Here is a 25265-nt window from a genome sequence, read left to right as displayed (position 1 = left end):
CTACTTGACCTTCCCACATTTCCCCAGAAAGCTGAATAAATGTTTCCTAACATCTTTCAGTATAAGTTTTAAATTTTTTCTTGTATGAGATCTGTCTACTTGTCTTTTCTTTTATTCCTAAGGTCAAATAAAAATTTTGACCTTAGATTTTATTAGATCTTAAATGAAAGACTTTTTGGAAATATTTTAAATAATTTTACTTCATAAAATTAGCCTTTAAAAAAATCAATTACGTTTTCATAAGCTTTACCTTGAGTTCCATTCAATCTTCTTTCTGAAGCTGAGACTATTAAAACCTGAAGAAACTTTTGCTGAAAACCAATCACTTAGAAAGTGGAAAAGAAGCTGAAAAGTGAAAAAGCTGGCAAAAATTGTGCTGATGACCAGTTTGGTGTTGGTGTCCATATTTCTTCAACCTGTTAAGAGAAATGATGACTATCAATTGCTTTAAATTGCTCATGATAATGTATTTTTACTAATTTATTTTAATTTAGCACAAATGTAAGAATACAAAGAAACTATAAAAATTTTAAGCCTTTACCAGTTATTTGTTGTATCGCCTATACCTGTATTTAAAAATAAAAGAAGAAAAAACTCTATTGTCTTAAAGATCTCAATATTATAAATATAACATCATTCTATTCAAAATTATCTAAATCTTAAAGTTTAACAGTAAGAGAATGTAAAGTGCTATAATTGAAGGTGTTCTTTCAGAAATATTTTTAATTAAACTAAGGCCAAATCAGCTGATTTCTCTATAACTCAATTTCACCATTTATAAAATGAGAGAGTTGGTTGGGCAATTTCTAAGAAACAATTAAGTCATAATAGAACTAACATTATCTGCAATAGTAAAACAAAAGATTAATTACATAAAAAAATGTACAATAAATTTTGTTTTAAATGTTGTTTGTATAGCAGACATTTTTTAAAAAATTTAAATCTTAGGAAGAATAATACTATCTAGCAAAATAACCATATCACTGTTACTGTTTAAATTAGTATTTAACCTTAAAAAATATTCTGTAATCATGAAGAGGAATTTTTTTCCCTCAAATGGCTAATCTTGTAATCAGCTCTCTGTTCTGCTTCTGTAGACACGCTTGCTGCATAGGCCAAAGGGCAGAGTGGTCTCGAAATCACCTGGAAACTCATCCTTCCCTTTGATTGCTGTGCTTGTTTGAACAGATGTATTGTCTTAGTGCCTGTTTGAAAATCTCATGCTCTGTAACTGCCCATAGCCCATTGCAACTCCCGGGGCCTGTAAATCAGCCCACGCCAACTGTAACAACGTGGGTATAAAAGCAAAATTGCCCCTAATTTTTCAGAGCACAAGCTCTTTTGGGACCACAGGTGTAAAAATCCTGAGTTCTCCAAACCCTCCGAGTGCTGCTTGGTTTCTTGCTGATTTGAGTTTTGCAATTTTTCTGCAACATTTCTGGAGTCTCCAACGAGATTCTCAACCACACCCGCCTGCCGGACTGGTGGCTGGGCCAGGCCGGGGAAGAGGGGCTCCGAGATGAACGGGGAGGCGTGCCACCTGACGGTATTCCAGGTTCTCTTTCTGACCGGCGCGCCTACTCTCCAGATGGCTGAGCCTCCAACCAGACTCATAGGAGGGATGGACTAACTCACCAGGAAAGGCCACAGGATAAGGTAAGGCCCCAGCCATAGCCCTCCTAGTCAGGTCCTGTCTCCGGATGGAAGAGGAGCTTGATCACCACCTAGTCTTCAGTTTGAAGACACAGGTCAGGGTCTTCCCAGTGGGGGAAGACATCAGGGTCTTCCAAAGGCGAGGAAGACATAGCTCAGGGCCTTCCAAAAGTGGGGAGGCAATGTTTTAACCTGTTGTGTGAATGAGTGAATGAATGAGTGGCCTGAACGGTTTGATCGGTCAGGTACGAGTTTGTGGCTCCATGGCTGGGCACCCTTAACGTCCCCTAAAGGCTACAGAGTCCGTGTGGGCTCATTCTGTGGTTCCGTGGCATCTGGCATACAGTCCAGGGTGGCACTGGACTAGTGTCTGATGATAAGTCACAAAGCTGAGTCCACTACGGCCAAGTATCACCTAAGCTCCTTCGGGACACGGCCAGATGAACATCTGAACGGTCTCCTCTTTGGAGGGGGCACCCATCCTTTGTTTGTCTTCGCGTCACAATCACAGGGTGGGATACACGGCGGGGGTGAGGGGGGGTGCAATTAACTACTGAATTGACTTAAGAATTGTTTATCTCCAAACAGCCCTTGTTACATAGGGGCTCTCTGCCAATTATTTTCTTAAAATTTTAAGGTCTATTTTCCTCCTTGGTTAGGAAGCTCCCTAAGGCAAATATGGGAGGAGGTACCTCTAAGCCAACTGTGTTAAACTGTATGTTGAAAATTTTTAAGAAAGGCTTCTCAGAGGATTACGGGGTCAAGCTGACCCCAGGAAAACTTCATACTCTTTGTGAGCTTTCGGGGTAGGATGGCCTTCAGAAAGGACCTTAGACCTCCCCACTGTTATAGCTGTGTACCAGGTAGTGACAGGGACCCCTGGACATCCAGAACAGTTTCCGTACATAGACTCATGGTTGCAAATCGCTTCTGTAGTGCCCCCTTGGGCCCGGTTCTGAACGAGTAGGCAGGGACAGAGTAAGGTACTAGTAGCCCGAGCAACTCGAGAAAAGAACAAGGAAAAGCCAGCAAAAATTGTCCACCAAGGGGACCCTGGGGAAGAACCTTTCTTCCCACTGTCGTATATCCCAGCAGCTCCGCCAGTCTCCACACAGCACAGTCTACCCGCAACTTCACCATCGGTGCCTTCGCCGCCCCCACAGCCCGAGCGATCCTCACACCTGAGTCCACAGCGCCTTCACTTGGCCACGCAACCAGCTCAGCAATCTACGGCCCTTCAGATGCCCCTCCGAGAGGCACGAGGTCCCTTTGAGATTGGAGAAGATGGCACACTCCAGCCAGGCCGCCCTGTCCTCTACTATCAGACATTTAGCACAATCGACCTCTTCAGCTGGAAGCAGCACACCCCGTCCTATTCAGAGAAAGCCCAGGCGATGACTGACCTGCTCGAGACCATATTCCAAACTCATCAGCCTACTTCGGACGACTGCCGCCAACTCCTAACTCTCTTCAATACCAAAGAACGACACCGGATTCTGTCAGAAGCGTGGGGATGGCTCCAAGGACAAGCACCGGACAGTGTACTAGACCCTGCAGCATGGGCCTCAGGGGCTGTGCTAGATGCCAGGCCCAATTGGGACTTCAACATCCCAAATGGAAGAGAGTCTCTCAGCAGGTACTGGCAGGCCATACTGCAGGAGGTAAAAGCTGGGGCTAAAAAGCCGACAAATGTGTAAAAAATGGCAAAAGTACTCCAGAAGCCAGAGGAGTCACCCACAGAGTTTTACGAGAGACTGTGCGAAGCATTCCGGGTGTATACCCCTTTTGACCCCAAAGCACAAGAAAACCAATGCATGGTCAATGTGGCATTTGTGGCTCAATCTTACGCTGCAAGCTTCAGAAATTGGAGGGCTTTGCTGGGATAACAACAGCCAGCTACTGGAGATCACAAGCAGGGTGTTTGTGAACTACGACCAGGAGGCCCAAAAGATAGCTAATAAGCTGATGAAACAAAAAGTGTCTCTCCTGGCAGCAGCATTAGGGAACCCAGGCCCAGTGCAGCAGGCTGCTGCTCCCTCACGGAAGAGAAACCAAAAGGAGACCACCACTACGCTGTGGCCAGTGCGCCTACTGCAAAGAGACTGGCCATTGGAAGAATCAGTGCCCCCACCGTGGGAGATGCCTGAAGGGCCAAAGACATTCCATCAACCTGGTAAAGGAAAGTACCAGCCTGAGCCAGTCCAAGACCTTATCGGCCTGGCCGAAGCACAGTCAAACTAGGGGCGGCCGGGTTCCCTGATCCTAGGCCCCTGGGAGCCTACAGTTGCAATAGAAGTAGGGGGCCAATGACTTTCATGGTAAACACTGGGGCTGAACACTCTGTAGTAACCACACCTATGGCTCCCCTTGCAGACTGAACAGCAACTATCGTTGGGGCTACAGGGGACCAAATCCCCTGCTTGTTCTGTAAAGCCCACTCATGTCAGCGAGGGGGCCACCCAGTGACTCGAGTTCCTGTGCCTACCAGAGTGCCCCATTCCTCTTCTAGGTAAAGACATTAACAAAGCTTGGAGTTCAAATCACTTTTGCCCCCGGGAAGCCCACCAATCACACACTGAAGATCCAGCCTGCTCTAATAATGGCTGTGACTGTGCCCAGGGGGGACAAATGGTGCCCCTATTCTCCGGAAAGAGAACAAACAAATCCAACCAGTCTGTTAGAAGAGTTCTCTACTGTCTGGGCAGAGAAAGGGCCCCCAGGTCTAGCCAAAAATCACGCACCCATCATGGTAGACCCGAGGCCAGGAGCCACTTCTGTTACACAAAGGCAATATCCAGTGCCACGCCTGGGAATTCAGGACCATATCCAGCGTTTGCACGACACCGGAATTCTAGTTGAGTGTCAGTCACCTTGGAACACTCCACTCTTACCAGTCAAGAAGCCTGGAGGGAACGACTATCGCCCCATCCAGGACCTCCACATCGTCAACAACGCAGTGGTCACCATCCATCCATTGGTCCCAAACCCACACATCCTCCTGAGTCTCTTACCTGACCATGCAAGCTGGTTCACTAGCTTAGATTTCAATGATGCCTTCTTCTGTCTCCAGTTATCACCTGCCAGCCAGTCTTTGTTTGCCTTTGAGTGGGAAGACCCACACACTGGGAGAAAAATGCAATTGACTTGGACTTGACTGCTTCAAGAACTCACCCGCCCTGTTTGGTGAAGCATTGGCCGCAGATCTTGCTGCCTTCTCTGAAGAGACTCTGAATTGCACTCTGCTCCAGTACGTAGATGACCTGCTGCTGGCTAGCCCCACCCAAGGAGACTGATGGAAGGGTACTAGAGCCTTGCTGCCCCTGCTCTCTTCCATGGGATACAAGGTGTCATGGAAGAAGGCTCAAATCTGCAAACAGGAGGTCATACCTCAGGTTCATCATCGCAGAAGGACATTGGGCAATTGGACATGAGGAGAAGTTGGCCATCTGTTCAACACCTCAGCCAAATATTAAGAAAGGGGTCCGTGAATGCCTAGGGGCAGCCGGATCTGGATACCACGTTTCTCTGAAATTGCCAAGCCACTGTATGAGGCCACAGCTAGGTCTAGTAAAGACCCCCTGGAATAGGGCTCCAGATAAGAAAATACCTTCAGAGAAATAGAGAGACTTTTGATCAGTGCCCTAGCATTAGGACTGCCGGATGTGACACGAGACTTTAACCTCTTCACACACAAGAAGAATCATACTGCACTGGGGGTCCTCACACAGTCGGGCCATGGCAGTGCCCAATTGCATATTTGTCCAAACGGCTAGATCCGGTGGCTGCAGATGGCCGCCATGCCTCCGGGCCTTAGCTGCCGCAGTAATCCTGGTCAGAGAAGCAGACAAGCTCACACTGGGACAGAATATAAATGTAAAGGTCCCCCATGCTGTAACCACATTAATGAATAATCAAGGACATAAGTGGCTGACCAACACCAGAAAAACTCATTATCAGGGACTGTTTTACGAAAATCCACGAGTCCGCCTCGAGACTGTGCGAACATTGAACCCCGCTATGTTTCTGCCCACTGAGGAGGGGCCTCCCGACCATAATTGTCAGGAGGTCACAGATGAAGTCTACTCAAGCAGGAAAGACCTGACGGACATTCCTCTTCAGAACCTAGAAATGGTACTGTTCACCGATGGGAGCAGCTTCATCCATGAAGGACAGTGCAAAGCCGGCTACGCAATAACTACTACCGATGAGGTAATCGGAGCTGAGGCTCTGCCACAGGGCTGGTCGGCACAGCGGGCCGAACTATGGGCACTTATTCAGGTGCTGCGGCAGGCTGAAGGGAAACAGGTCAATATCTACACTGACTCAAGTTATGCCTTTGCTACTTTGCACATACAGGGGGCCATTTATAAAGAAAGGGGATTACTGACTGTGGGAGGAAAGGAAATCACAAACAAAGAAGAAATCCGCCAACTGTTAGAGGCAGTGTGGAAGCCTTCCCAAGTGGCAGTCATTCACTGCAAGGGCCACCAGAGAGGAACTGACACTGTCAGTAGGGGAAATCAACTAGCAGACCAAGAGCTAAGGAGGCTGCCAACCGAGTGCCACATGGGTCCTGAGCCAATCTCCAAGGTTCTCCTAGTACCAGAATTGCCTCTATCTCCAAAGTACACTAAGGAAGAAGCACAAGGACTTTAAGTGAAAACGGAACTAAGAGGAAGGAGGGCTGGTGGGAGTTTCCAGATCAAAGACTCTATTCCCACCGCACTGGCAGCTCACCTGGTAAAACACCACCATGAGTTGACTCACCTAGGGAAGACTACTTTAGAAAGCCTGTTAGGCCGCTACTATTTCATACCCAAACTCCCAACCCTGTGCACCAGATCAGTGCTAGGTGTGTGACTTGTGCACGAAACAACGCTGGCCAAAGGCCAAGGTCTAATCCAGGGATGCAAACAATTGGAACTATGCCACTTGAAGACCTAAAATTAGACTTTACTGAGGTCAAGCCCTGCTGGGGCCACCAGTACTTCCTTGTGTTAGTTTGCACTTACTCCGAATGGGCTGAAGCTTTTCCTACACACACCGAACGGGCACGAGAAGTAGCTAGGGCCTTATGGAGGGAAACTGTTCCAAGATACAGGCTACCCTTCTCTATAGGATCTGACAATGGACCTGCCTTTGTGTGAGATAGTCCAGACCTTGCCCAAAGCTCTAGGAATCAAATGGAAGCTCCACATGGCCTACAGGCCACAAAATTCAGGGAAAGTCGAACGCATGAACGGGACCCTCAAAACCACCCTAGCTAAGCTTTGTCAGGAAACCCAGTTACTGTAGCTTGATTTGCTGCCTTTGGCTCTACCCTGTGCACGGTGCACCCCAAGGCTTTCAGGCTACTCCCCTTTTGAAATCCTTTATGGGAGACCTCCCCCAGTGATAGGAAAGTTAAAAGGAGACCCTCGATTAATGGCTGACCTAGAAATGTCCCAATACCTTTAGGCTTTAGGGAGGATTCTCCGCCACATCACTTACGAAACTTTAGAAAGAGCCCCTATTCCCTTAGGGAATTGGGTCCACCCCTATCAGCCAGGAGATGAAGTATGGGTTAGAGACTGGAAGGAGGAGCCACTTCGCCAAGCTGGACGGGCCCTCACACTGTTATATTAGCAACTCCCACTGCTGTTAAGGTTACACATGGCAGAAGCTTGAAGATCAACTGTCCACTGTCCAGATGTATTGTTATCCTCATGTAGCCCTAACCCTATTTAGTATACTTGTCCCGCTGCTTGCTTTAGGTTTGGCCTCAGTAGCGCCCTTCAATTGGACTCTGAGTCAAAGAATCACTTTAGCCCTAACCTATCTAGCCTACATAGGGATCCTCTCAGTTCTTACATGTTTAGACTAAACGCCTTTTTTTGGTACATTTTTACAGTTCTAGAAACGTTGTTTAATCATCACTGGTTGTTTTGTTAATTCAAACAGGATTTCATGTTCAGGTAATCCAAGCATCGAAGCAATGGTGCCTCCTACCTCACCCTACAAGGGAATTATGGGTACTGAGTACTTACATAGGACTTTATTGATATTTCTCATAAGCTCACCCCTGAGGGCGGCCATCGAGCCTCAATGTGATAAACGCATAGGGCTATCCGAATAGGTGGTCAAGTCCAGCAGGCCTTTACCTCATATGCCCATCAACCAGCTGCTTGTTACAGATCAGCTACCATTTGCACTTATGCTGGCAGAAGGTACTGGATGGGATGGTTAAAAACCAAATATGTAGCAGGATACATTTGCCAAGGTCCGCCCCCAGGAGCAACAGGAAATTGGGCCTGTTGGACATATTACAGGCAAATAGGTATCTCAGATGGAAGGGGAGTCCAAGACTACACCCGAGACCAACTAGTCAAAGAGACTGCACAGCGAGTAATAGAATGGAAAAAACCTAAACCACCTCCGGGGCCCAGTCCAATTTATGACCAACTTAAAAGGACCTTTGGCTAAAACATAGACCTCCCAACCTTGAGAAAGAACCTCTTTGTTGACCTGAGAGGAAAGCCCATGAACTTGGTGTTACTAAATGCTGGGTGAGTAGAGGAGCACTCATGAGTGAAGATTGGCCTTGGAAGGGAACTAGCCTAGATGCCTTTTACCTCCTCCAGTGGAACCACATGGTAACTCAACATGAAGAGGATTGACCCAAGAGTTGGGTCCTCTCCTCCAAAGTAGTAGGAGAAGAATGTCTTGGCCGGATAGGTCCAAGATACACTCGGTGGGTTGGGGAAACTCCATGTCAAACTTAAACTGTTGGCCCAAAGCTCCTTCCTGGTATTGGGCCACCAACAGCACTATAACTACCTCCTCCTTGTGCCATTCCTTCAACCAAAGCTCAATTGTTACAAACTGTACTATAAAGGAAGGCACGGTCCATCCCTGTTGGCACATTCTGGGAAACCCCCAACTCCACTGGCCCTGGGAGTTGGAAAGCATCAGATAGGCTCTTCTGGATTTGTGGGAAGATGGTTTATACCCAATTCCCAGCAAACTGGAAGGGAAGTTGCACCATTGGTATCATTCAACCTGGCTTCTTCCTCCTACCAGACCCAGGAGGAAATGAGCTAGGTGTTCCCTTACATCAAGACTTAAAAGCCAGAACTAAGAGGTCACTGAAAGTTGAAGTAGGGGGACAACAAAAATGGGAAGAGGATGAATGGCCACCCCACTGTATTATCCAATACTATGGCCCCACTACTTGGGCACAAGATGAGAGCTGAGGTTACCAGACTCCCATATACATACTTAATCGAATTATCAGGTTACAGGCCGTACTAGAGATCATTATGAACCAGAAGGCCTCAGCCCTAGAACTCCTGGCCACACGACAGTCTCAGATGCGTGCAGCAATATATTAAAACCGGTTAGCTTTAGATTACTTGCTAGTGGAAGAAGGAGGAGTATGTGGGAAGTTTAACCTTATTGTTGTCTCCAAATAGATGACAACAGCCAGGCTGTAACTGATATAGCTACTAATATTAGGAATATAGCTCATGTACCCATCCAGAGTTGGAAACAGTAGGACCCTAGGAACCTCTTTGGGGGCTTGAAGACCTTAGTTGGAATAGTTGCTCCTCCTCCTCGGGTCCTGCCTCCTTCTCCCTTACCTGCTGCCTCTTGTTGTCTGGACAACTACCTCCCTCATAGAGGTTATGGCAGAGAGAAAGACTGCAGCAAAGATCCTTATGTTGTGGAAGTACCAGCCCTGGCCCAGAGAGATCAAGAGGTTGATGCCCTATACGAATTTAAAGATTATCAAACGTGAGGAATGAAGAGAAATTTTTTCACTCAAGTAACTAATCTTGCAATCAGCTCTTTGTTCTGCTTCGGTAGACAGGCTTGCTGCACAGGCCAAAGGGCGACTGAAAACTCACCCTCCCCTTTGATTGCTGTGCTTGTTTGAACAGATGTATTGCTTTAGTGCCTGTTTGAAAATCCCATGCTCTGTAACTTCCTGTAGTCCACAGCATCTCCCAGCGTCTATAAATCAGCCTATGCCAACTGAAACAACGTGAGTATAAAAGCGAAACTGCCCCTAAGCTCGGGGCCCAGATTTTCAGAACACTAGCTCTTCCGGGACCACCTGTGTAAAAAACCTGAGTTCTCCAAACCCTCCGAGTGCTACTTTGTTTCTTGCTGATCTGAGTTTTGCAATTTTTCTGCAATAATCACACATATCCTTGGACCAATCCTCCATAGCTTTTTATCTTTAAAATAAAAGATTTTTATAAAAGAGCTTCAAGTTTTAAGGACAAAGTTAGCGAATAGTAACATGCATATATGCACATTCCAAGTATGTTTTCTATCTCATTGAGCTGAACTTTATTCGGCTCCTAAAAATCTTAGGAACATTTAGACCAAAAAAAGACATTGAAGCATTTGCTTGTACCTAGCAAATACAGTGTTTCTATGGCTCCTTCTTTGATAGAGCCGACCGTCAGATTAAAAGGAAATGAAACAATAGATATTTCCAGCTCCCTGATGTGAAGAAATAAAGTCAACCTACTGAAGCCAACTCACTAGAAAAAAACTGAGTCATTGGCTGCACAAGCAACATCCTCACTTCATTCTCTTCCAACCAGGCTATCGGATAAAAAATCAGTCCTCCACAGGGGCCCTTCTGACAGAATTCATGTGTCTGTAATGAATTCATTTCTCAGTCTTTTTTTCTGGCGTGCATGTTCAGCAAAAAATACTGATATTACAGTTCTCCGTAAGATTCCATTAACTTTATTGCTCATTTACATTTTTTTAATTTAATGTTTATTGGGCATTAAAATTTTTAATTTGTGCCCTTTTACTTTAATAGTAACCAAATAATACATAAAAGTAAGTTTTGTATATAAATTAAACAACATTATGATTTTCTAATGTTAGAAAAGGGATAATGTCTAAGATTAAAGGAAATAGGGATTAAAGAAAGACAGAAAGAAAAAGAAAGTAAATAGAGATCTGGAGGCCAGGAATGCAGATAAATGAGTAAAATGAAACCAGTAACCAGAAAAGAGTGAAGAGTCTAACCCTCAATATGATTAAATGAATAATATGAATAATCTTAGATCTGATGACAGCTTGCCCTGGAAGGGTCTGTATGTTCCCTGCTGGTCCTGGAGGGCGGTTAGGCACCAGATGCTCATTTATTTTTGTTAAAATTCAACATATATAATCAGTATTTATTTCATGAATGGTTCCTAAATGTTATAAACAGTAGGAATCATGCAACAGTATCCATTTTGTGAACTGTTAATTTAAACAATACATTTTTTAAAAGCACACCATTAAAAAAAAATTATCATTCTTTAAAAAGGTAGTTTTATTAAGTCTTTGTTGCACTGGATATCAGATGTTTTCAAAAGACTTACTGACAATTAACTGGGGTCTATGGGGTATATGTTGAGAATCTCCCTTTGCAAAAAATGTTTCATTTAAAACTAAAGAATTCCATATAGTCAAGTTGTGGATTCCATTAAAGGCTCAACAGACAGAAGTTACAGACAGAAGTTAATTAAATCGTTCTACAACCAGCTTTGCTTCTCATTACGCAGCTGCTTGCTTCATCAGTCATGGCAGATCAAGCACTCATCTAGGGATTATTTACAAATTTCCCCAGAAAACCCAGGCTTCAGGTAAGCAGCAGTTGCTTCTGTTCATTCACTGAATTATCCAAGAAAATGGTAAAATGGATAAAACCAAATAATGTTCATGACTCAGATTAAGGGCCTTTGAGAGTTTGGTAACGATTAAGTATAGAAATACACAGTAAAAGTAGAAAAGTATTAGACCTATTTCATATTCCTCCACATGTGGCTAGTAGCTGGCAATGAGATACTGTCCCAGAAAGGCTGAGCTGAACAGAAGTGCGAAATATTTCTGTGGCAATTTATAAGGGGAGTGTCTAGACATGAACTTTACAACAGAATTAGCCCCTCTTGATTCACAAGCATCGTGGACACCAAGGAAACACTTCCAGAGACCTCCTGAATACAGTGATTGATGTCCTCCAAGACTTCCCATAGACTTAAATTGAAGCTGGTTTCTCAGTAAAGAAAAACATGAAAAGGGTTGAAGTCCACCTCTCCGCCACTGGCTTGCAAGACCCCTTCTCCAGCAGAACTGTCCCAGAGGCAGGGCCACAGAAATGGCACAGCCAGGCCTACTCTGTCTTGCTTCAGCCAACAGTTCATCCAATGTCTGTCACATGTCCACCACGTGTCAGGTGCTGTGCAAGGACTCAGAATATAAAATCGGGGACGTGCTTATGGGCCAGTAGGAAAGTACAGAAACAGATCTCCACTACCTAAAGTGGTGAGTTCAAGGTGCTAAGGGGCACTCTCCACTTCCTGGGGAATAAACACCCAGCAGAGAAGACATACAAACAGCGAGGAGGTATTGAAAGCATTCAAGGTGAACCAAGGGGACATCTTCTTGAGCTGAAGCCCAAAGGACTCAGTTCCACCAGCTGAGTTCTGAACTGCCGACCTGGGAACCCAACGGTGACTCTCATTCCCCCATGCTTGTTACTCCCTGGCAAGCACAGGGCATGCAGGGATCACGAACGCCACTTCCATGCACACGCACAACCGCACCCTGGCACATTCTATAGTTTCAGGCAGGAACCACGCTGCAGTGTTTAGCAGTACAAACCCTTAAAAAGAGAGAGGATAGGTCTTGTGTGGTTGTCTGTATTTGCAGCAAGAAAGGAAGAAGTTGGGAAGAAAGTCCTGCTCGTGGTCAGCACTCCCTCTCCCAGCCCTAGTGAGCTACCTGTCCTGTCCCCACACTGACTCCAAACACCCCCTGCTCGCAACGCTCCAGCTCTTCCTCTCCTAAAACAGAGATGGTTCCTTCCCTCTTCATCAAAATATAGAGGCTACTGGGCATGAATGCCTCAATGTGGAAAGGCCGACTACCCCCGCGCCCCGACCCAGAAGCTCTTCTCTGCACGCTATAGGCTCTGCCTGGGGCTGAGCCCCACACTGTCGACACCGCTTCAGTCGTGTGCAGCCAGACCCTGCCTTCTCCCAGGCACAGTCCTGATGGCCGGCTACCCTCTGGAAGGCTCCACGTGGGCATCCTGGAGGCCCCACAGGCTCCACGTGACCCAAGCTGGACTTAGCCCCACGCCAGTCCTTCCCCCAGAGCTCCATGTCTCAGGGAATGACACTATCGCCCACGACACTTCCCAATCTTCCCATCTACAGCAGCTCAGGCACCCTGGACTCCTTCCCACCCCTCGCTCCCACAATGACTGACTGCCAAGGCCTGGTGGACTGAACAATACTAAATGAAGGACAACTTGATTCCAGGGAAGTTCTGAAAGTTTCTCACGATAGCCTTATGTAATGTGAAGAAATGTGGCTGGATAACAAAAGTAGGCAAATCCAAAGCTGGTTGAAAAACTAAACGTAGCATGTAGATCAGTGATCTTAAGTAGACTTGAGAATTATCTCCTGTCCCATAAGGTTCTCTCTTTTTGGTCTGCTTCAGTAATATTTTTACAAATATTTATATTTTTACTCAATCTACATATAAAACAGAGCTGGGAAACATAGCTAGTATAATAGGTTAACAGAATCAGGTTTCAAAATTATCTTCATTAGCTGAAATAATCAGTCCAATCAGAAAGATAAAATAGGAATAAATTTTTAAAGGGCAATACCAAAGTATAGAACTTAGCATAACAGCCATATAACTAATACACATGCATACGTGCACTCATGTGCACACACACACGGGAAACCTTAGCATCGTAGGTCCCACAAATCAATGAGATAATAATGCAATGGAGATACCAATAACAAAAAACAAACATCAGGCTCATTTATAATCGGAGAATGCGGAAATATACCTTTTGGATCAAGATGCTTACCAGTCCCACTTTCCTCTGAATTAATCACATACCAAAGTACCTTCAGAGTAGTGTAACTAAGATGGTGATTTTTAGAAACCATATCATACCATGAAAAGTTAAAGGGCTGAGCAATGTTAGCTTGGAAACAAGATTACTTAGGACTTGAGAGCATCCTTCTAACATCTAAAAAATTCATGGAAAAGTGAAAGAGGGAACTTACCTGTGCATTCCTTGAAAGGGCACAAATGGACAAAAATTACAGGGAAGGAAGAGTTTGGCTAATTTAAAAGACCCTCCAACAACTGAGAAGTGCCCAGCATCTTTCACGGAAGTGGTAAAGGGAACACTAGGCGGGTGATCCACAAAGGGGGTGGGTGCTGGTCAAACCTTCAGAGCGCTCTCAAAGTAAGATTCTGGGATTCTGGGGCTAACCTTAATTTTAGTAGCTAAAGAGGCAATTTTGTGTTAAACAGTACATTTAGCTTCTCCATAGTCTGTCATTTATGCTTTAAAAAATCAAAATTTCACATGTAAGTACATATGAAGTATATACGACATAGTGAGAAGCACACAGGCTTGGTCACGGTCTCGAGTTTGAATCTCAGTTCTACCACTTGCTAACTGTGAGATCTGGGACTAGTTACTTATCTTAACTGAACCTCAGTTTTCTCACCTGCAGAATGGAGGTAACAACCGTACTAACCTGACAGGGTTCTCACAAGGAATAAACCACATAACATATGTTGGGCACCTAGAATAGTAATTGGCATGTGATGCACACTCAGCAGTTTCTGTTCCCATCATCATGCATCTCCGGCAGCATGCAGGACACAGGATTCTGGGTCTGTCATCACTCTAGCCAAGGGGAACAAAACCATTCTCAGGCCACTAGGATTTAAGTCCCTAACTAACCTCTGTTTACATTGGTCAACATTCAAAATGTCAGCAGCCCCCACTGCAGAAATCCATCCTCTACCAGGTGGTCGCAACCGTCATGCTCCAGAGCTTCTTCCCAGCCTCTGGGCCCAGCCCATCACCCCGCCACCTCCCAAACCCTTCTACTTGGTCCCCAGAACCGCGGCTCACACCCCGACAACAGTGCTCCACCCTGGCTCTCTCCCCCATGTGCTCTGAAGACACACATCTTCTGCAACCCTCTCTGGTAGTCACACTTGAGAGTCAGGAGGTGGCCCTATCTCCTCTCTGCTCCTCAGGGTCCTTTGCAGGCCTCACTCCTCCACTCCTTCGCCCCCTATAAACACTGAGAACGCTTTCACCCTGCTGCTACTCAGGTATACCGCCCTCTCCCGCTCCTCACCAGTATCGTACTCCCACCTCCCAAATACATCCTCCCATCCGAGGACTTTAGGCCTGGTTCACTGATGTCCTCAGGCCCCACCATCATTGTGAGTGACTTCCTATCTACATAGAAAGCCCAGGTTTCCTTAGCAACTCAATCCTTTTGTCTCCATTGGGAATGGTACCTCTTCCACGACACCTCAGCCAATTTTTCTGCTTCCAAATTAACATTTCAGGTATTCCCTTTGTTGACCTTTCCATTGAGTGTGCTCAGTGTTACGGCATTCTCAAGTCCACTGACCTCTCAGCTTTTCCCCAGTCCACTTACCCCTTCCCTCTTTTTTATACTTCTCTTTTTAATCAGCTTAAATCCTAGAGGCCATCATTTCAACAACTCTTACTAACACGCTACGTTCCCTTTCCACTGCCAAGAGCTGGCAAAGCACCAGCCACGGACATGCCCAACTATTTACTCACTGACCAGCCCTGAACAATCAGAGCACTGTTGGAAAAAGTCATGTACCAGAAGAGAGGAAGTTTGGTGAGTGTAAAATTACAGAGAGATCGCATGGCCGTCAACACCGCCCTGCCTCCTACTGAAGAGGAAATTTCAGGAATTTTCATTAGAAACTAATCAGCTCTCTGTTCTGCTTCTGTAAATATGCTTGCTGCATGCAAGAGCTCACTTGCAGAGCTCGCCAGCACCTTGTCCTACTTGCCCTTTGCTCCACGAATGTAACTGTTTGTACCCTAGCAGCTCTCGCTTCCTGTAACAATTTGTATTTGCTGGTTACCCATAGCAACTCCCGCCGTTTGTAAGGTTTGAGTTCAAACTGACTAATCAGCTTGTGTAAAATTCTTGTATATAAGGAATGTTGCAACTGAGCACAGTGCCCAGATCTGCAGAGCACCAGCTCCTCTGGGACTGCGCATAATAAAACTGAGTTCTCTTTCTCTCTGAGTTACTGCTTGGTCTTTCGCTGGTCTGATTTTGGAGCTTTTCCGTAACACTACCTCCTTGCACTAGCCGACCAGTGTTTTCATTCTCCGCGATTAACTTTCCAAATCTTCTCTACCCTTTTTGAACCTCCAACCATCCACCCCCATTCTCAACAGAACCCCCATCTCACTTCACAAAAAAGTAAAAGCCAACATATGAAAACTCTCAATATCGCACTGTCGACCGCACGGACTATTGCACTTTCCCCATCGGCCCTCCCACTCTCTAACCTGTGCACCTTGGATCCACCATTTCTGGTCCTCTTGGGAATCTTTTGTTCCCTATTATCCTTCACTCTTTTCTGACCTAGATCTATTGGCTTTTAAACAGATTCAAGTTCCCAGAGACAACAAAAATCAACAGTCACTACCTCTTCTTCAATCCTGTTTCTCTTTTCAGTATAGCTTGCTCTCCTGTGTCATCCCTCCCTGTCTCTCTCTCTCTTTCTCCCACCCACCCTCTTTGAGGACAAAGTTCTAGAAAGGTCTGTCCATACCATCATCATGTCTCACCTCTGTCACTCTTCAGCCCACTGCATTCTTGTCCCCACCCTCATCGCTCCACTGAAGCAGCTACTAAGGTCGGCAATGAACTCCATGTGTGGTCTTCACATTACCTGAGCTCTCGGGAACACTGGACACTACGGACCACTTTCTCCTGGGAATGCTTTCTTCCCTGTGCCTCCGTAACACCACACTCCTTCCTCTACCCGAACACTAAAAAACAGCATTCCCTAAGGTCCAGTTCCAGATCCTCTTCTCTCACTTGTTTCCTATGTGATTTCACCTATACCTGTGGCTTCGGTTACCATTTGTCTGCAGAACCATCTCGAGTTTAAATATCCATCCCAGAGCTCTCCTCTGAGCTCCTGACATGTACAACCAACTGACTGCCCGTCGGCATCACAAAGCATTTCAAACCAAGCGCGTGGTCTGACCCTTAAATTTGGTCCCTGTCTGCTACACTCCAGCTAACACCTTTTCTCTGTTCCTTAAAGATGCCATGTTCTTCTCTCCACAGGGCCTCTGCGTGGCCTATTCCTCCACTCCCACCCCCGCCCCTCCATGCCCAAATGAACTCTCATGCTTCTCCAGCAGTAGGTCAACCCTCACTTCCTCAGGGAAGCCTTCTCTGAGCTCTATCACCAGATTAATTCCCTCCTTGACTGCTCTCACAGCATCACGTGTGCCCCGCCCACCACCTTTACAGTTGCAATTTAAATGAATCTCCTCTATCCTTCAGGTGGCGAGCACACAGCGGAGTGTACAGATGTCACACATAAAGTTGTACACCTGAAATTTATGTTATTAGTCAATGTTACTCAACTTAATTTTAAAAATAACGGAATTAATTTTAATTAAAAATAAAAGGACAACTCCTTCCTCCGGTGGAATGTGAGAACCACAAGGGTAGAACACATGCCCCTCCCCACTGTGTCCCCACACCTAACACAGCGCCTGCCACACAGCATGCGCTCATTAAATGTCTATCAAATAAAATAATGACAATAACAGACATTCATATTCCTACATGTGCTTTCCACTCTGCTAGTATCTCATCAGTTACCGGTTCCTCATCTTATCGGTATAACCAGAATATTGGAAAAAAGAATTTTCTAAATTGACAACACTAGTATTATACTATAGACGAAAAAGGTATTCTATAGAAAGTAACAGGATGATCTGATCACAAATTCCTAACTGGGCAGATCATGGTGGGAAGTCACACCCCAGGTACATAACTTTTTTAGTAAAAGGTTTATCTTTGCCTTAAGCAAGCCCTGTCTACTGTTCTCCTGCATCTAGGTGAACACATTTTTGAAATAAGTTTAACCACCCTCAAGAAAGCACATCGTCTTATTAACTATTCTATAATCTAATGCCCGCCTTGCTTTCTCCCACTTCCATGTAATCTTCCTCAGGTTCCCTCCTTAATCTCAAATGTATAAAATAAACTGCAAAACTCTTATTCTCCAGAGCATTCAAGATCTTGCTTCCGGGCAATTGTTGAGAGTTTCTCTCAAATAAAAATTCACAAAAATTCTTTAAAGGTTTGGATGTTCTTATGTCAACAGCATGAAAACAGATTGACTTCAAAAAAAATTCTCACCTCCAAATGTTCAAAGCAAAGCGCATCAATATTATAAATGAACTAGTATTGAGTGTGTGTCTTAGTCTGTTTGTGTTGCTATAACAAAAGACCACAGACTGGGTGGCTTAAAAACATCATAAATTTATTGCTCACAGTTCTACAGGCAGGGAGTCTGAGATCAGGATGCCAGCACGGTGGGGTAAGGGCCCACCATACTCTTCAGCTACCAAAGTACTTATTCTAATTGACTTATCTACCACATCAGCAGCCCAAATGTGTTCTAAAGTCTCTATTTACCAACTGTAAATCATTTGTAAATGAACACATGACTGCAGAAGATACCAAACCAAACAAACAAAAACCCTATCAAAAAAGAGGCAAACCTGCCCCGAACCCATTCTTGGGTTTTGTTTGCATTCTCATATGGGTGGTACATTGCAACTATCTGTTTAAATGCTCATAAAATGTCAATAATTCACCAGAGACATTAAAACTCCTTAGTAAAGAATTACTATCACTCCCCACTTTTGACTTTTCTTTCATATAAAAACTGTTAAGCATCTGATAAAATGCATATAAAGCTCACAGCTAACTGCAATTAGTTTTATTTACTGTTGTCTTTTAAATTCTGCATTGAGAGCTATATTTTTTAAAAAGTTAGGATTATTACAGGCAGAAAACATTCCACCTTTTTTATTTTCTGAGTATCAAGTTCAAGAACCAACAGCATTAGTGTGAAAGCCTATATGAAGCCAGCTGCATAAAAGCCAACCTACCTTCTATAAATCCTCCGAAATTCACGGTACTGCTTTTTTAAACTGAAGCAAATGGGAAGAAAATGAAGACTAAACCAGGAAAGGCTAAGGAATCCCATATTAACATGATTAAGTTACACTCCCTTTCTCAGATAAACAAAGTTACTTAAGATTTAACAAGGAATTGCTCGTGACTATAGAAAAGATATCTCTGTGGTTCCTCCCTGTCAGTAAAAAGACAATAAATTTTGATTAAGGGTATCCAGTAAGCGGTCCCAACCTTTTTGGCATGAGGGACCAGTGCTCCTATGAGACTCTAATGCCTGATGATCTGAGGTGGAGCTGAGGCGGTGATGCTAGTGCTGGGGAGCAGCTGCAAATACAGATGAAGCTTCCCTTGCTTGCCTGTTGCTCACCTCCTGCTGTGCGGCCAAGTTTTGAACAGGCCACGGAACAGTACTGGTCCTGGGCCTGGCGGTTGGGGATTCCTGCTATATTTTTCCCACTCTTTCAACCCTTTCTCTTCCAAGAGCATGTAACAATTCAAGTTAAAGAGAAACTACTGGATTCTGCCTGTTACAGACCCTAGCAACTGACACCTCCCTGAAACAGTACTTTTGGATTGTAGATTATTTTAATGATAATAAATAAACATTTAAAGTTGAATAGTCATACATTTCTAACTGGTCTTTGTTTTTCCCAAAATTCAATGTAATAATTACAATCACAGGATGTTAGAGGAGGAAGGAGGCTAAAATGCTCCTCAATCCAGCTCTGTAAGAGTCACCCCAGAAAGAAGTATCCGCCCTCGGGGGGCTGCAGAGTGGCCCCTTCTTGCTGTCAACTCAGAACTGTTTTGAAAGTTAATTCGTATTGTTACAGATCTCTTTAATCCGAGATTTCCCTTTTATCTCTCAAATCCTATCTATCCCTTTTACATCCTATGTTAAATGCCTTCCAGGACTCTTTCTCTGATCCCTTTAATTCAGTGTTTTTCAAATTTTCATATCCCAGAGCTTCCGCGCCCAACACTTTCAGGGTGTATGTTCTGCTTATTCCTACCAGTGAAGAAGAGTCTACAGTCTTCCTTTCTACAGTTTGTTTTCGGCACCAGGAGCAGGGGGATAGGTTTCTTGATACATATTTTCTCACACAGCTAAGAGTCCCCATCAGAAGATTCTGACACCGGAAAGGTGAGTGTTATCCCATCTCCTAAACCCTTCCTGCTCTTTCGAGAAATAATTCCTCCCCTGGTTTCCCACTACACTTGATCAGTAACCCCTTCTGTTATAGGTATTTTTAATTAGATTTTCAACAAGACTTTGATTCTTATTTTCCTAGCTTACATTTACAGTTTTTACATGTTCTGGTTATTATCTTACGCTAAAATAAAACTTAATATAGTTAATCTATGTCATCTCAACTTTTTTTGTCTTTATGCCATTTTATACTATCTGACTTGGAGTATGTTTTTATAATGCCTGACAAGAAGTGTGGCTATCTGGGAACTGATGGTGGGAAAAGGCCTGCTTCCCCAGCTCCCCCTAGGGCCCTGCTGGTTCCCAACTCCCAGCCCACTGAAGCATTCTCTTGTTAGGAAATTCAGTTCATTTCCGGGGCCTTAAGGCTCAGAGTACAAATGGCACATTTTATTTACTTGATAAATGCTGCGTCCTAGCTTCTCACCCCACTTAAAACTTTTATAAAGAAGTCTTTGTTTCTGAAACCTATGAGTTCCAATGACAGTCATCAGTTTTGGATAAAGCAGAACGTCTTAAGCCAGGAGACAAGAGTCACTGGAAAGTCACACAAATATTGAACCTGACATAATAAAAAGAGGTTGGATACTTATACGATTTGAGGGCCCATCTTTAAGAAAATCAACATTTCTAATGCCACACCCTCTCTGAGCCTTAGAAAGGGTCTAGGCGAGGGGCCTTGAAGTGGAAGCAGGGACCAGGTGGCACCCTGTACCACCTGGGGTACGCAGGAAGGGAAATGAGGTTCTGCAGCCAACCTCTATGCAACTCGTGATGGACTAATTGCCACAGCCCTGCTCTTCCCTTGCCAGAGCCTCTTGGCTGTGACATTTCTTGGCTTCCTCCCAACACTGTGAAATCAAGGAAAAGCGGGACAGAGCAAGATTTTTCCAAATATGTTTTATTCATTTTTTTAAAGGAAACATTGGAACACCTGCCAAGCAACCTAGGAAGTCAGAACCTAGGGAGAGAAAGAGGTCCTTCTTGCCTCCACTGTTGATCTGATTACTCCCGAGAAAGTCCCTAGGTCTCAGGGCTGTGGCTTTGCCAAACTGCCTTTATTTCTCTCTCGTTTGCCTCTACCAACAGGAAACAAGAGTATTAAATGGGTTAGAGGGGATGAAAAGTAATTGAGCAAATCTCTCCCTCCTGCTGAGTTAAGACAAATTCCATTCAGCTGGAAAGAATCCTAGCATTAAATCCCAGCCCCAGTACTTACCAAGCGGCTGTTGGACAAGAGGACTTCTCTGCCCTGCAAGGCCTATTAGAAAGAGAAAAAGAGGCCTACACTGCAAGATGGTTATGTGGCTTAAATGAGATGAGTTAAATGCACCTAGCACAGTAGCCACTGTGATAAGTCATTTAATGGCCAAAAATTCCTTTGTCATAGGACATTGCTACTCCTCTTATCCAGAGTTGAAGTCTATGTCTCCCCCCCTAGAAATCTGGGCTGACCTTGCCACCTGCTGACAAATAGAATACAGGAGAAGAGAGGTTAGGAGGGTTCTGAGGCTAGGAAAAGGAGCTTAAATAAGCATCGAAAGACTTTGCAACATCTGCCTTTCACTCTCTTGCCCTGAGACTGCCATGTAAATAAACCTGTCTAGTTTACTGGAGGATGAGAGGCCACACAGAGAACTGAGGCTGCCCAGTTGACAGGTGACACTCAATACCAACTACCAGCCACACTGGCAAGCCATCTTGGATCTCGCAGCCCAGCTGACCCTCCAGCTGAATGCAGCCACATGAGTGAGCCTATAACTAACTGAGTAACTGCCCAGTCACCCACAGAATCATGAGAAATAATAAATCATGGTTTTAAGCCACTAGGTTTTGGGTGGTTTGTTCTTCAGCAGCAGATCAAAACATTACTCAATAAAGGATAGTGTTTATTATTACTACCTAGCCTTTCCTAACCAAGAAATCTTACATCTCTCTCTCCGATGGCATCAAGTGATAAGGATATAGGACAGTCTGTGCCTGGAGCAATGTGATCACTTCCCTCTCCTTTTAACCTTTGGCCTGGAAGCCCTGTAGGTTGTCTACACCTATGATCTAATTGGGGAATTTGGTGGCTTAAATGAGATGACAGCAAGGAGTTTCGAATTTTTCTAGTCTATGGCCATGCCACCCTGAATGTGTCTAATCTTGTCTGATCTCAGAAACTAAGCAGGGTTGGTCCTGGTTAGTACTTGGATGGGAGACCACCTAGGAAGACCAGGTGCTGTAGGCATTAAAAATAAATAAATAAATAAATAAATAAAATTTTCTGGGTGGCCTTTTACCCTGTTACCTAAGTGGCCCTTAGGTGCTTTGAAAGTGTTTTTCTTCTGACCTCTTTCCATAAGACTACTATTGCCTCAAACTGCTTCCAAATGCATAATTTTCCAATAAACATGGCACTTATATTTACTATAGACTTCATGCTTCAATTCAGGGTAAGTCCCATAAAAACACCTAAGCCTGGCCCATGGACTTGGTAATGAAGAACTGTCTGGGGCATTGTTCCTGAGGCGAGACATACACGAATGTAGTCAGGGAATCTCAGATCCAGTGGCTTGTGGGAGTAGAACTTTTCCCAGGTGTATGAAATTGGGTCAAGCCCAACTTGCAGATCCCTAAGTCCTCATAACACTCACATGTCCTACAACCTATTAACAATTTTAAGCTTGGAGATGCTCTCAAGGATAGAACGTGGCCCTGACCCTTTCTAACTTGTGGGATTGGCCCATGTGAACGAATACCATCCTTTTTGCATGGACCAAGTGCAGAGATTTGTTCTTTATTTTTTTAAAGAAAAATATTTTGCTCAGTCATTATTATAGTTCTAATATATTAATGTCATCTACAACAGCCTCACTTCTTGGGTCATTAACAGTACAAGCCTAGTATTTTTGGGCAAATGGGTTCCACTCACAGAAATCCCACTAAAATGATATGTTCTATACTACCTAGTAGAAAAACGTCCAATATTAGATTGCTGTTTTCATTGGTCATGCATCCCTTCAGGTCCTTGTAAAACTATTTCTTGATTAAACCCATGAACTTCCACTTCAGCCTAATGACCTTTCACTGAGCAATGCCAAAGCATGGCACCCCTGGCCAGCACCAAGGAACATAATATGAAATGGCTCAGAAAGCAAGGGCACTAGGTTTGACTGTACAACACTGGGAGTGCCACTGAGAATGCCGGCCATCGCAAAGGCAGTGTTTTCTTGAAGAAAATCCAAAGGAGAAATTTCTCACCCTCTTAGGTTCAAGACTAGATGGACCTGTCCGATTTGGTTTCTCTCCTAGACACCTTGAAGCATGTGATGGATTGCTGGCCTCTTCTCTTTGGCTGTTGGAAAGCTTATCACCAGCACTTCCAGGAAGAAGAGAACAGTACCTCAGAGTACACTAAGTAACTTCACTTCTGCCTCTATCTTGTTTTCCTTTGGCATATTTTCCTCTCTTATCCTAAATTTACTTTATCTCATTGTATTGTATGCGTCTTTGTAAGGCATCCCAAATTGGTTTTGTAACAAAGTATGGTATAAATAAAACTAAAGAAAGTAGACTCAGTGTGTATGCCTCATCTCCCTACTCGAGATAGAGACCTCTTTATAAGCTGGGGCTGCACACTGCCCTAGCTTTGAAATCCCTATAGTGTCTAGCACTACACTTTTACTACTGACTATTTGGGAAATTAAATGATAGAATACGCAAATTTTGATAGCACTATGTTACTTGAATTATAAAAATAACCAGCATACTATTTTATTTTTTATTCTCAAAACAAATTCACATACGTGTGAAAGGATGCATGTACAAGGGTACTACTTACTGCAGCTTTATTAGAAGCAACCTTAAGGTCCAATGATAGAAAAATGGTTAAATATATTGGTACAGCTACACTCTCATAGGTTATACAGACATTTAAATGAATGAGATGATACAGAAGAATGCCCATCACATACTGTGGAGTGGGGAAAAAAGCAGACTGAAAAAGGATAGGTTTTTCATAAATATATAACTGGTCACATTTTGGCATTTGTAAAGAAAAAGATCGGAAGGGCTATAGCCCCCAAACTGGTATCTGGCTGTGTTTGTGAGTGAAACTGAAGAAGGTAGGAGCTGGGGGAAGGGGAAGAAGTGAACTTTCATTCTCTTGAGTATTAGTTGTTTGTGATGTTTTTTAAAATGAGTAAGTTTAACTTTTGTAAGTTAAAAAGAAAAAACACTGAAGAAAACATTTAGAGACGTGAGGCTGTAAAGCATTTTCAAGTCCTTAAAAATGCCCAGCGCTTTAGGATTGGGTTCAGAGACACTAAGCCGGGATGCTGCCAACATATCACCTTTGTTCTAAGCAGCTAGGCCTCCCCTTCAGACGACTAGGCCTCCCACCCACAGCCTTTATCTTGCCCTGGATTCTTCCACAAAGCATGTAAGAAACTGATCTGTTTAGTAACACTACCGCAGGTTTTTAAAGTATGAAAAGGCCGAGAATCTTTCTCAATTAGAGCACAGCTGTAGTCTTTATAAGTTCCTAAAATAGCATGTAACAAATTATAAAGCATTTCAATTCATAATTGTCTCACTATTTTTACGTGTCTTCGAGCAAAACATGTTAACTGAGCAAGACTAGTTTAGGAAATTATGTCCCTAAAATGTAACACTTTGTAAAGGGTTTTTAAATATTTTCTAAATTTTTTGTCGAAAGAAAATTCCTTCCTCCTCCTTTTCCACAATAAATACATACTAAATAGAGAGTTGTCAACGCCTCAAATGTACTTTTAAAAGTTTTTAAAGCCTATTTCAAGAAAGTTAGTTAAATTAACTTGACAACATAGTTTCTCCATGTCTCCAAAGTTTAAAGGTTAAATCCAAACCAATGTATAAACCCATTGATGTACAGTGATTTCTAGGGTGGCTACAGCAAGATACAGTGGACACCAACACAGCAAGGTGGGGACCCAAACTTGGGCTCCATAGGAATAGTCAGTCAGGCAGACATCATAAGCCTGGGGCTTAAGGTCACATTACAGAAACCAGAGTTGAAAGCATTAGATAGATACCAGATAGTTGAGGAAATATAAAGTCAAACTGTGAAAACATATCAACTCAGAAAAAAATCAGACAAAGTAGGGCTGGGATGATCCAACTAGGTCATCATATGGATGATAAAAGCAAGCAGCAAGCAAGCAACCCTGGTTAAGTGATACCTGTGTACATTTTCCTTCAGGTTTTGTTGTTGTTGCCCACTGGTGAGTGTGCCAGGTGTGCGAGTCAGATGTTAATTGTTACAAAAAGGAATCAAAAGCCTGCAGATAGACTCCACCCCTGATTAACTCCAGAGCACAGAT

The 25265-nt window shown here is 44.0% G+C and overlaps 1 protein-coding gene and 1 pseudogene across 5 annotated transcripts in view; one reads left to right on the top strand and one right to left on the bottom strand.

The window, feature by feature from the left end:
• LOC105306904 (transmembrane protein 56-like) overlaps positions 1-25265 on the bottom strand; it is an 85009-nt gene that overhangs the window by 24725 nt on the left and 35019 nt on the right. For all 5 annotated transcript variants that reach the window (XM_023524441.1, XM_011382187.2, XM_011382188.2 and 2 more), the window contains one exon: positions 251-416. In XM_023524441.1, the coding sequence (XP_023380209.1) occupies positions 251-405 (155 nt within the window). In that variant the 5' untranslated portion in view covers positions 406-416. The remainder of the gene's footprint in view (positions 1-250; positions 417-25265) is intronic.
• LOC111732497 lies at positions 22035-22153 on the top strand (annotated as a pseudogene).

This window comes from Pteropus vampyrus, unplaced genomic scaffold (genome assembly GCF_000151845.1).
Source record: "Pteropus vampyrus isolate Shadow unplaced genomic scaffold, Pvam_2.0 Scaffold463, whole genome shotgun sequence".
In the NCBI taxonomy this organism is placed as follows: domain Eukaryota; kingdom Metazoa; phylum Chordata; class Mammalia; order Chiroptera; family Pteropodidae; genus Pteropus; species Pteropus vampyrus.
This window is presented reverse-complemented; position numbering and strand designations above follow the sequence as displayed.